The 13,905-nt window shown below is 41.2% G+C and overlaps 1 protein-coding gene across 2 annotated transcripts in view; it reads left to right on the top strand.

The window, feature by feature from the left end:
- The window catches only part of LOC124035554 (alpha-ketoglutarate-dependent dioxygenase FTO-like), a 331,688-nt gene that overhangs the window by 91,629 nt on the left and 226,154 nt on the right, over nt 1-13,905 (top strand). For both annotated transcript variants that reach the window (XM_046349024.1, XM_046349022.1), the window contains exon 8: nt 7,521-7,645. In XM_046349024.1, coding sequence (XP_046204980.1) covers nt 7,521-7,645 — 125 coding nt within the window. The remainder of the gene's footprint in view (nt 1-7,520; nt 7,646-13,905) is intronic.

Below are 13,905 nucleotides of genomic sequence, written 5' to 3'. Positions count from 1 at the left end.
CATTATATATGCTACTTCCTGCATTATAGACGCTATTCCCTGCATTATATATGCTATTCCCTGCATTATAGACGCTATTCCCTGCATTATAGACGCTATTCCCTGCATTATAGGCGCTATTTCCTGCATTATAGACGCTATTCCCTGCATTATATATGCTATTCCCTGTATTATATATGCTACTTCCTGCATTATATATGCTACTTCCTGCATTATATATGCTACTTCCTGCATTATATATGCTACTTCCTGCATTATAGATGCTACTTCCTGCATTATATATGCTACTTCCTTTATTATAGATGCTATTCCCTGCATTATAGACTCTATTCCCTGCATTATAGACGCTATTCCCTGCATTATAGACGCTATTCCCTGCATTATAGACGCTATTCCCTGCATTATATATGCTACTTCCTGCATTATAGATGCTATTCCTGCATTATATATGCTACTTCCTGCATTATATATGCTACTTCCTGCATTATATATGCTACTTCCTGCATTATATAGGCTACTTCCTGCATTATATATGCTACTTCCTGCATTATAGACTCTATTCCCTGCATTATAGACTCTATTCCCTGCATTATAGACGCTATTCCCTGCATTATATATGCTACTTCCTGCATTATAGACGCTATTCCCTGCATTATATATGCTACTTCCTGCATTATAGACGCTATTCCCTGCATTATATATGCTATTCCCTGCATTATAGACGCTATTCCCTGCATTATAGGCGCTATTCCCTGCATTATAGGCGCTATTTCCTGCATTATAGACGCTATTCCCTGCATTATATATGCTATTCCCTGCATTATAGGCGCTATTTCCTGCATTATAGATGCTATTCCCTGCATTATAGACGCTATTCCCTGCATTATAGGCGCTATTTCCTGCATTATAGACGCTATTCCCTGCATTATATATGCTATTCCCTGCATTATAGGCGCTATTTCCTGCATTATAGATGCTATTCCCTGCATTATATATGCTATTCCCTGCATTATATATGCTATTTCCTGCATTATAGATGCTATTCCCTGCATTATATATGCTATTCCCTGCATTATATATGCTATTCCCTGCATTATAGACGCTATTCCCTGCATTATATATGCTATTCCCTGCATTATAGGCGCTATTCCCTGCATTATAGACGCTATTCCCTGCATTATATATGCTATTCCCTGCATTATATATGCTATTCCCTGCATTATAGACGCCATTTCCTGCATTATATATGCTATTCCCTGTATTATATATGCTACTTCATGCATTATATATGCTATTCCCTGCATTACATATGCTATTCCCTGCATTATATATGCTATTCCCTGCATTATATATGCTATTCCCTGCATTATAGACGCTATTTCCTGCATTATATATGCTATTCCCTGCATTATAGACACTATTCCCTGCATTATATATGCTACTCCCTGCATTATAGATGCTATTCCCTGCATTATAGACGCTATTCCCTGCATTATATATGCTACTTCCTGCATTATAGACGCTATTCCCTGCATTATATATGCTATTCCCTGCATTATATATGCTACTTCATGCATTATATATGCTACTTCCTGCATTATATATGCTACTTCCTGCATTATAGACGCTATTCCCTGCATTATAGACGCTATTCCCTGCATTATAGACGCTATTCCCTGCATTATAGACGCTATTCCCTGCATTATAGGCGCTATTTCCTGCATTATAGACGCTATTCCCTGCATTATATATGCTATTCCCTGCATTATAGGCGCTATTTCCTGCATTATAGACGCTATTTCCTGCATTATAGACGCTATTCCCTGCATTATAGACGCTATTCCCTGCATTATAGACGCTATTCCCTGCATTATAGACGCTATTCCCTGCATTATATATGCTATTCCCTGCATTATATATGCTATTCCCTGCATTATAGACTCTATTCCCTGCATTATAGACGCTATTCCCTGCATTATAGACGCTATTCCCTGCATTATATATGCTACTTCCTGCATTATAGACGCTATTCCCTGCATTATATATGCTATTCCCTGCATTATAGACGCTATTCCCTGCATTATATATGCTACTTTCTGCATTATAGACGCTATTCCCTGCATTATAGACGCTATTCCCTGCATTATATATGCTACTTCCTGCATTATAGACGCTATTCCCTGCATTATATATGCTACTTCCTGCATTATAGACGCTATTCCCTGCATTATATATGCTATTCCCTGCATTATATATGCTACTTCCTGCATTATAGACGCTGTTCCCTGCATTATAGACGCTATTCCCTGCATTATAGACGCTATTCATTTACATTTACATTTAAGTCATTCCCTGCATTATAGACGCTATTCCCTGCATTATAGATGCTATTCCCTGCATTATAGACGCTATTCCCTGCATTATATATGCTACTTCCTGCATTATAGACGCTATTTCCTGCATTATATATGCTATTCCCTGCATTATATATGCTACTTCCTGCATTATAGACGCAATTCCCTGCATTATATATGCTACTTCCTGCATTATAGACGCTATTCCCTGCATTATATATGCTACTTCCTGCATTATATATGCTATTCCCTGCATTATATATGCTACTTCCTGCATTATATATGCTACTTCCTGCATTATATATGCTACTTCCTGCATTATATATGCTACTTCCTGCATTATATATGCTACTTCCTGCATTATAGACTCTATTCCCTGCATTATAGACGCTATTCCCTGCATTATATATGCTACTTCCTGCATTATATATGCTATTCCCTGCATTATAGACGCTATTCCCTGCATTATAGACGCTATTCCCTGCATTATAGACGCTATTCTCTGCATTACAGACTCTATTCCCTGCATTATATATGCTATTCCCTGCATTATAGACGCTATTCCCTGCATTATAGATGCTATTCCCTGCATTTTATATGCTACTTCCTGCATTATAGACGCTATTTCCTGCATTATATATGCTATTCCCTGCATTATAGACGCTATTCCCTGCATTATAGACGCTATTCCCTGCATTATAGGCGCTATTTCCTGCATTATAGACGCTATTCCCTGCATTATATATGCTATTCCCTGCATTATAGGCGCTATTTCCTGCATTATAGATGCTATTCCCTGCATTATAGGCGCTATTTCCTGCATTATAGACGCTATTCCCTGCATTATATATGCTATTCCCTGCATTATAGGCGCTATTTCCTGCATTATAGATGCTATTCCCTGCATTATATATGCTATTCCCTGCATTATAGGCGCTATTTCCTGCATTATAGATGCTATTCCCTGCATTATATATGCTATTCCCTGCATTATATATGCTATTCCCTGCATTATAGACGCTATTCCCTGCATTATATATGCTATTCCCTGCATTATAGGCGCTATTCCCTGCATTATATATGCTATTCCCTGCATTATATATGCTATTCCCTGCATTATAGACGCCATTTCCTGCATTATATATGCTATTCCCTGTATTATATATGCTACTTCATGCATTATATATGCTATTCCCTGCATTACATATGCTATTCCCTGCATTATATATGCTATTCCCTGCATTATATATGCTATTCCCTGCATTATAGACGCTATTTCCTGCATTATATATGCTATTCCCTGCATTATAGACACTATTCCCTGCATTATATATGCTACTCCCTGCATTATAGATGCTATTCCCTGCATTATAGACGCTATTCCCTGCATTATATATGCTACTTCCTGCATTATAGACGCTATTCCCTGCATTATATATGCTATTCCCTGCATTATATATGCTACTTCATGCATTATATATGCTACTTCCTGCATTATATATGCTACTTCCTGCATTATAGACGCTATTCCCTGCATTATAGACGCTATTCCCTGCATTATAGACGCTATTCCCTGCATTATAGACGCTATTCCCTGCATTATAGACGCTATTTCCTGCATTATAGACGCTATTTCCTGCATTATATATGCTATTCCCTGCATTATAGGCGCTATTTCCTGCATTATAGACGCTATTTCCTGCATTATAGACGCTATTCCCTGCATTATAGACGCTATTCCCTGCATTATAGACGCTATTCCCTGCATTATAGACGCTATTCCCTGCATTATATATGCTATTCCCTGCATTATATATGCTATTCCCTGCATTATAGACTCTATTCCCTGCATTATAGACGCTATTCCCTGCATTATAGACGCTATTCCCTGCATTATATATGCTACTTCCTGCATTGTAGACGCTATTCCCTGCATTATAGACGCTATTCCCTGCATTATAGACGCTATTCCCTGCATTATATATGCTACTTCCTGCATTATAGATGCTATTCCCTGCATTATAGACGCTATTCCCTGCATTATATATGCTACTTCCTGCATTATAGACGCTATTCCCTGCATTATATATGCTACTTCCTGCATTATAGACGCTATTCCCTGCATTATATATGCTATTCCCTGCATTATATATGCTACTTCCTGCATTATAGACGCTGTTCCCTGCATTATAGACGCTATTCCCTGCATTATAGACGCTATTCATTTACATTTACATTTAAGTCATTCCCTGCATTATAGACGCTATTCCCTGTATTATAGATGCTATTCCCTGCATTATAGACGCTATTCCCTGCATTATATATGCTACTTCCTGCATTATAGACGCTATTTCCTGCATTATATATGCTATTCCCTGCATTATATATGCTACTTCCTGCATTATAGACGCAATTCCCTGCATTATATATGCTACTTCCTGCATTATAGACGCTATTCCCTGCATTATATATGCTACTTCCTGCATTATATATGCTATTCCCTGCATTATATATGCTACTTCCTGCATTATATATGCTACTTCCTGCATTATATATGCTACTTCCTGCATTATATATGCTACTTCCTGCATTATATATGCTACTTCCTGCATTATAGACTCTATTCCCTGCATTATAGACGCTATTCCCTGCATTATATATGCTACTTCCTGCATTATATATGCTATTCCCTGCATTATAGACGCTATTCCCTGCATTATAGACGCTATTCCCTGCATTATAGACGCTATTCTCTGCATTACAGACTCTATTCCCTGCATTATATATGCTATTCCCTGCATTATAGGCGCTATTCCCTGCATTATATATGCTACTTCCTGCATTATAGACGCTATTCCCTGCATTATATATGCTACTTCCTGCATTATAGACGCTATTCCCTGCATTATATATATGCTACTTCCTGCATTATAGATGCTATTCCCTGCATTATATATGCTACTTCCTGCATTATAGACGCTATTCCCTGCATTATAGACGCTATTCCCTGCATTATAGACGCTATTCCCTGCATTATAGACGCTATTCCCTGCATTATAGATGCTATTCCCTGCATTATATATGCTACTTCCTGCATTATAGACGCTATTTCCTGCATTATATATGCTATTCCCTGCATTATATATGCTACTTCCTGCATTATAGACACAATTCCCTGCATTATATATGCTACTTCCTGCATTATAGACGCTATTCCCTGCATTATATATGCTACTTCCTGCATTATAGATGCTATTCCCTGCATTATATATGCTACTTTCTGCATTATATATGCTACTTCCTGCATTATATATGCTACTTCCTGCATTATATATGCTACTTCCTGCATTATAGATGCTATTCCCTGCATTATAGACTCTATTCCCTGCATTATAGACGCTATTCCCTGCATTATAGACGCTATTCCCTGCATTATAGACGCTATTCCCTGCATTATATATGCTACTTCCTGCATTATAGACGCTATTCCCTGCATTATATATGCTACTTCCTGCATTATATATGCTACTTCCTGCATTATATATGCTACTTCCTGCATTATATATGCTACTTCCTGCATTAGACTCTATTCCCTGCATTATAGACGCTATTCCCTGCATTATATATGCTACTTCCTGCATTATAGACGCTATTCCCTGCATTATATATGCTATTCCCTGCATTATAGACGCTATTTCCTGCATTATATATGCTATTCCCTGCATTATATATGCTACTTCCTGCATTATAGACGCTATTCCCTGCATTATAGACGCTATTCCCTGCATTATAGACGCTATTCCCTGCATTATAGATGCTATTCCCTGCATTATATATGCTACTTCCTGCATTATAGACGCTATTTCCTGCATTATATATGCTACTTCCTGAATTATAGACGCTACTTCCTGCATTATAGACGCTATTCCCTGCATTATATATGCTACTTCCTGCATTATAGACGCTATTCCCTGCATTATAGACGCTACTTTCTGCATTATAGATGCTATTCCCTGCATTATATATGCTACTTCCTGCATTATATATGCTACTTCCTGCATTATATATGCTACTTCCTGCATTATAGACGCTATTCCCTGCATTATAGACTCTATTCCCTGCATTATAGACGCTATTCCCTGCATTATAGACGCCATTCCCTGCATTATATATGCTACTTCCTGCATTATATATGCTATTCCCTGCATTATAGACGCTATTCCCTGCATTATAGATGCTATTCCCTGCATTATATATGCTACTTCCTGCATTATATATGCTACTTCCTGCATTATATATGCTACTTCCTGCATTATAGACGCTATTCCCTGCATTATAGACGCTATTCCCTGCATTATAGACGCTATTCCCTGCATTATATATGCTACTTCCTGCATTATATATGCTACTTCCTGCATTATAGATGCTACTTCCTGCATTATAGATGCTACTTCCTGCATTATAGACGCTATTCCCTGCATTATAGATGCTATTCCCTGCATTATATATGCTACTTCCTGCATTATAGACGCTATTCCCTGCATTATAGACGCTATTCCCTGCATTATAGACGCTATTCCCTGCATTATAGACGCTATTCCCTGCATTATAGACACTATTTCCTGCATTATAGACGCTATTCCCTGCATTATAGACGCTATTCCCTGCATTATAGACGCTATTCCCTGCATTATAGATGCTATTCCCTGCATTATATATGCTATTCCCTGCATTATATATGCTATTCCCTGCATTATACATGCTATTCCCTGCATTATAGGCGCTATTCCCTGCATTATAGGCGCTATTCCCTATAATGCAGGGAATAGCGTCTATAATGCAGGGAATAATGCAGGGAATGGCGTCTATAATGCAGGGAATAGTGTCTATAATGCAGGGAATAGTGTCTATAATGCAGGGAATAGTGTCTATAATGCAGGGAATAGTGTCTATAATGTATCCTGGACAAATAGAAGTGTCAAATGACACGTCCAGGGAGTCTCTACCTCGAACAGGCGAGTCAGGAAGTGTTCAGAACAGCTCCGCCTGCGCCAAATTGGGCCTGATAAGTCTGAGATATGGTTTTCTTTGGATTCATAGACAGAATCGAGATATGGAACCATGTAATTTTAATACATAATTTCCTGTTTACTTCCTATCTTTCAGACGCAACTCTTACTGGCAGCGGTAGAGGAAGAGGGACAACCGGAGGAGGGCAGGAGAGAGATGGCAGAGACCCTGCTAACTGCCCTGACAGACAGACAGCAGCACAGACAGACCTGGAGAGACAGGTAAGCAGATAACCACCAACAACAGTAAACAGAACCTCACACACAACAATGTTGAAATGTGAAAACAAGCACACGTGTCTGGATGGCACATGTTCAAGAATCACACCCTGTTACACTTTCAATTGTGTGAAACAAAACCTTAAAGGAATCAGTATTGTTGAAATTTGAGTAGGAACGTAGGTGATGTGAAGTGAATTCCTCAGATAGTCTGCAGATCTGACGTGGGTGTTGGAGGTTGTTTGTAGTGAGGGGTCCTTGGACCTAGCAGCTATCAGGGTGACGTGTGTCTTTGATTGGATAGCTCAGTAACTTCCTTCCCCTAGATGAGGCCCAGTCCAGGATAAGAACAGAGACCGAGCCCATTCATTCAGATAAACAAGGCCTCACACTCACTGTTCTCTCTGTCTACCCCCCCCCCCCACACACACACACACAATACATATTATACACACATGTTATGACATATACACCCATAACAACCTCCCACACAAAACATAATGTGTTTGTTTTAAGCTGTTCCACCCATCTCTACTGCTTTGGTGCCCTTGTCTCAGAAAGACACACACTTAGCCACACTCACAGGCATGCATACTCAGGAATGCACACACACATATGTGCTCTCGCACACACACACACACACACACACACACACACACACACACACACACACACACACACACACACACACACACACACACACACACACACACACACACACACACACACACACACACACACACACACACACACACACACACACACACACACACACACACACACACAAAAACGCATATTTTGCTCAGTGGGTTTAATAATGAGGGAAAACCAATGGTCCAAACCTCATGTCTCTATCAGAACCTTGTAGGATGGTCAGAATTGGTGTGACTAAATCAATGGTCCAAACTTCATGTCTCTATCAGAACCTTGTAGGAGGGCCAGAATTAGTGTGACTCAATCAATGATCCAAACCTCATGTCTCTATCAGAACCTTGTAGGAGGGCCAGAATTAGTGTGACTCAATCAATGGAAGCCAGAGAAAAAAAGTGGTGAAATAATCTGTAACATTGCATGGCGTCTGCCAGGCTGGACTCTGTCCATGAATTAAGGCTACTGGCTACTTGACAGGTTCTCTTTCCCGTTGAACTCTCTTCTTGAATCCACAGGACATAAAACAGTATAGAGGTCAGATGGAAAAGGATTTTGAGACAGGACATGAAGTATTTTCTTATTTTAGTATACGCTTTTCTCACAAAAACAAGCGTACCTCTGTGAAATGTCAACAGAGCACTGAGCGAATACCAAGCTTTTGTTTTTCAAAGCCTTTTACATTTAATCCGGGTCATGTCATGCAAATGTAGCTTTTAAAGAAACACCCCACTGAACGATTCAGAACATGAATAATAATATTTGTCTTGTTAAGAGATGTATTTTATAAACGTAAGGAAGTGAAATGTCATAACCAAAGCGCCTCTTCGCCCAGAGTGGGTGAACACCCTACATATTATTACATATACACCCATAACACCCTCCCACACAAAACATTATGTGTTTATTTTAGCTGTTCCACCTCTCTCTCCTCTCTGGTAATGGTAACACCCCCCCCCCTGCTGTTTTGTTTCGGTGCCTTTTTCTCAGAAACACACACACAAACACACACACACACACACACACACACACACACACACACACACACACACACACACACACACACACACACACACACACACACACACACACACACACACACACACACACACACACACACACACACACACACACACACACACACACACACACACACACAGCCGCTATCCGAGGGTGTCTCAGGGGGAGTTGGGATGTACATTTCACACCTCACACTCGTACAGGTTACCCGCTTGTACCTGCAGTGAAACAGGACAAATATAAGCACCCCCTATTAGAACGTTGACACACACACACTACATATTATTACATATACACCCATAACACCCTCCCACACAAAACATTATATGTTTTGTGTGGGAGGATGTTATGTAAGGGATAATCAACCAGGGCCTATGCATTCTATTGAAAACAATGCACAATGTGGAAGGTGTGTCCCATGACACGCCAGTGTGAATAGTAGCTAGAATATACCAATAAAAGTCACTGAAGGGGTCTGAAAAGTCTCAAAGTTGGCAACGTTGGGAATAATGCATGCTCTAGAATGCCCTTCAAGCCAATCAGAAACAAGTATACAACAATGCTATGGTACACTAGAGAAACTTAACCAAGTGTAATTCTTCCCTAAGGGTGGACACAGCTGTATTCAGACTCAGACATGGCTTCCCCTGTGGTGGTACCCCACTGCGGGTGGAGTCTTCTCCTTATCTCTAAACATTACATCATTCTCGCTGAGCAGGGAACTAAGTGATATGAGCCTTCAACACTTTCTCCCCTTATTAGTACTGTCACAACGGATTTTTCCCTGCACTCAGCCCTCATGTCTCTTGTGTAACTAATGTTCCTATGCTCTGAGTATGACAATGTTCAAAGTTTACTCCAGAATCCAACCCAGAGGGGGTGTGTTATATGGCCAATATTATACCCTGATATAGACTGCTTGGCTGTCCAAACGTTGGTAATTACATTTTTGCATCTGAGCTCCTAGAGTGTGTGGCTCTCTTTTATTTTCAAGTTTTCTACTGCGCTAGCCAGCACCTCGCCTAAATAGGTGTGCGTTTCTTTTTCTTCCTTATGGCCAATATACCACAGCTAAGGGATGTCCTAATGCACGACTCAATGCGGAGTGCCTGGATACAACCCCTTAGCTGTGGTATATTGGCCATATACCATAAACCCCCGAGGTGGTTTTGTCGTACCCATAGTGTACGGTCTGACATTCCACGACTGTCAGCCAATCAGCTTTCATAAACCACAAAGTTTATAAGGATGTATATGTAATAATGTGTAGTGTGTGTATGTTCCTGTGTATGTGTGCATTCCTGTGTGTTGTATGCCTGTGTGTGTAGCTTAGTGTGTGTCTTTCTGAGACAACGGCACCAAAGCAGTAGAGGGGGGTCATAATCAGCCACTGGGCCCCAGCTGTAAGGTCCCAGCCTGGACACCCTGCGTTCAGGGGCAGACCAGACCCAGGCCCTGGCTCTGGTACGAACCAGGCCCTGGCTCTGGTAAGAACCTAAAGAGCATGGAGGGGAATGAACACATACAGACCACACACTACAGATGAATACCAACCAGGGACAAACACACACAGACCACACACTACAGATTAATACCAACCAGGGACAAACGCACACAGACCACACACACTACAGATGAATACCAACCAGGGACAAACGCACACAGACCACACACTACAGATTAATACCAACCAGGGACAAACGCACACAGACCACACACTACAGATTAATACCAACCAGGGACAAACACACACAGACCACACACTACAGATTAATACCAACCAGGGACAAACGCACACAGACCACACACTACAGATGAATACCAACCAGGGACAAACACACACAGACCACACACTACAGATTAATACCAACCAGGGACAAACACACACAGACCACACACTACAGATTAATACCAACCAGGGACAAGCACACACAGACCACACACCACAGATTAATACCAACCAGGGACAAACACACACAGACCACACACTACAGATTAATACCAACCAGGGACAAACACACACAGACCACACACCACAGATTAATACCAACCAGGGACAAACACACACAGACCACACACTACAGATTAATACCAACCAGGGACAAACACACACAGACCACACATTACAGATTAATACCAACCAGGGACAAACACACACAGACTACACACTACAGATGAATATCTGGACAGACAGCCCCCACCCTCTCCCCTCCATCCCCACTATTGCCCCCATAACCCTGTGTCCCGCCTCTGTTTTGATGTGTCCCCTCTTGTTGACCCGAGCTACGCCCTGACCAGATGATTCTTGTAAACAGACAGTTTTCGCACACCTCGTCGGCCTGCGTTGACGCCTAGCACGGCCTCTCAGCCTCTGGAGGAGGGAAGGAGGGAGGGCTGGCCATCTGAACTGCATTCCTAATGCAGGTGTTGAAAGCTAGAAACCATCCCAGTAGTCACTACACCCACCCCTCAACACGACTACAACACCCGCACTACCAACCCACAAATGTCTGTACCACCCTCCTAGTCCAGCCCAGTCACACACACGCACATGTACACGCACACACAGCCCAGCCCAGCCCTCACACATCACAGGGAAACCAATAACAAGGCTCAGGACAGGAAATGCAGGGTCCCTGTCTTCGGTTCAGACAAGAGTTTATTTAATCAGCAGGATAGAGTGATTAGATTGGGGGGACAGCGCCACACACACACACACACACACACACACACACACACACACACACACACACACACACACACACACACACACACACACACACACACACACACACACACACACACACACACACACACACACACACACACACACACACACACACACACACACACACACACAGCCATAATGTGTTTGAACTCCGACTGCTCCCTATCTCTCTGCACGCAGGTAATGCATCTCCCCAAAAAGCAAGCTGGGGGTCGTCTGTGAAGGGCCGTCAACAGACGACGTTTAGACAAAACGAAACACATGGCCTCGCGCAATGTTAAGAGACGATTCTGATAATGATTTGAGATATGGAGGGATAAGAAACACTTTGTGATGAAAGATAGCTACACTTTGGAATCTCTGCAGGATTTTGTTCTGAAGTAGTTTCATTGTTCCTAATCAAACATAAACTATATGAATGTTGATATATTAGCGAGAGAAAGAGAGACCAAAGTTCATCTCAGTTTAGTCTGACAGATTCAAACATTCATTTATTTCCATAAAACCACCAAAATTGTACTTTTTAAAATGAACCAGTAGATTAATTTGACCTTTTTTTATTTTTTCTATTTCTATGAAGGTTTAATTAGGTTTCAGTAGACTCAGTATTCAACAGGCTCCACTGTCTGCGTTCTGCTGTTCTTTTGTTTCCATGGAAACCATTCGGAGAATAATGCTCGCTAAAGGTTTCAAAACACAAAACAACATGATGGATTACTCTAGCTAAAGGCACAGGAACATAAACACAGCAAGCTGATTGATGAAGTTTTCCCCTGACTTTTGTTTCTTAAACACGACCAGTTAAAGCACTAGAGCGCTCCGCAAACCTGTGCCTGCTAGCTCTCAGCCCAGTATTCCCTCAGGCATTTTTACCACTATATATATATAGAGAGAGGTTCCCCGTGACCGCCAGGTCTTCACCAGTGAATTATGGGTACTCAGGGTGAAGAATGTCTTCGAACCCCCAGCACTGTGAGGGCCGTCCATCCATTCATTCATCCCCACTGCAACAATGAAGTTATGGGGCCTTTCTTATTATTATCATCAGCTTTTTGTCCTGTGACTTGGTTTCTGTTGGGTGCGTTTTGAGAAAGCTTTGATATACAGTACCAGTCAAAAGTTCTGGACACACCTTCAAGGGTTTTTCTTCATTTTTACTATTTTCTACATTGGAAAATAATAGTGAAGACATTAAAACTATGAAATAACACATGGAATCATGTAGTAACCAAAAATATGTTATTTGAGATTCTTCAAAGTAGCCACCCTTTACCTTGATGACAGCTTTGCACACTCTTGGCATTCTCTCAACCAGATTCATGAGGAATGCTTTTCCAACAGTCTTGAAGGAGTTCCCACATGTGCTGAGCACTTGTTGGCTGCTTTTCCTTCATCAGTCCAACTCATCCCAAACCACCTCAATTGGGTTGAGGTCGGGTGATTGTGGTGGCCAGGTCATCCAATGCAGCACCATCACTCTACTTCTTGGTCAAATAACCCATACACAGCCTGGAGGTGTGTTTTGGATCATTGTACTGTTCAAAAACAAATTATAGTCCCACTAAGTTCAAACCAGATGGGATGGTGTATCGCTGCAGAATGATGTGGTAGCCATGCTAGTTAAGTGTGCTTGAATTCTAAATAAAGCACTGACAGTGTCACCAGCAAAGCACCATCCCATCTCCTCCTCCATGCTTCACGGTGGGAACAACACATGCAGAGATCATCCGTTCACCTACTCTGCGTCTCACAAAGACACAGCGGTTAGAACCAAAAATCTCAAATTTGACTCATCAGACCAAAGGAAAATATTTTCACTGGTCTAATGTCCTTGTTCTTGTTTTTTAGCCCAAGCAAGTCTCTTCTT

Source organism: Oncorhynchus gorbuscha, linkage group LG05 (genome assembly GCF_021184085.1).
Source record: "Oncorhynchus gorbuscha isolate QuinsamMale2020 ecotype Even-year linkage group LG05, OgorEven_v1.0, whole genome shotgun sequence".
Lineage (NCBI taxonomy): Eukaryota > Metazoa > Chordata > Actinopteri > Salmoniformes > Salmonidae > Oncorhynchus > Oncorhynchus gorbuscha.
Note: the sequence above shows the minus strand (reverse complement) of the source record. Positions and strands in the feature narration are given on the sequence as shown.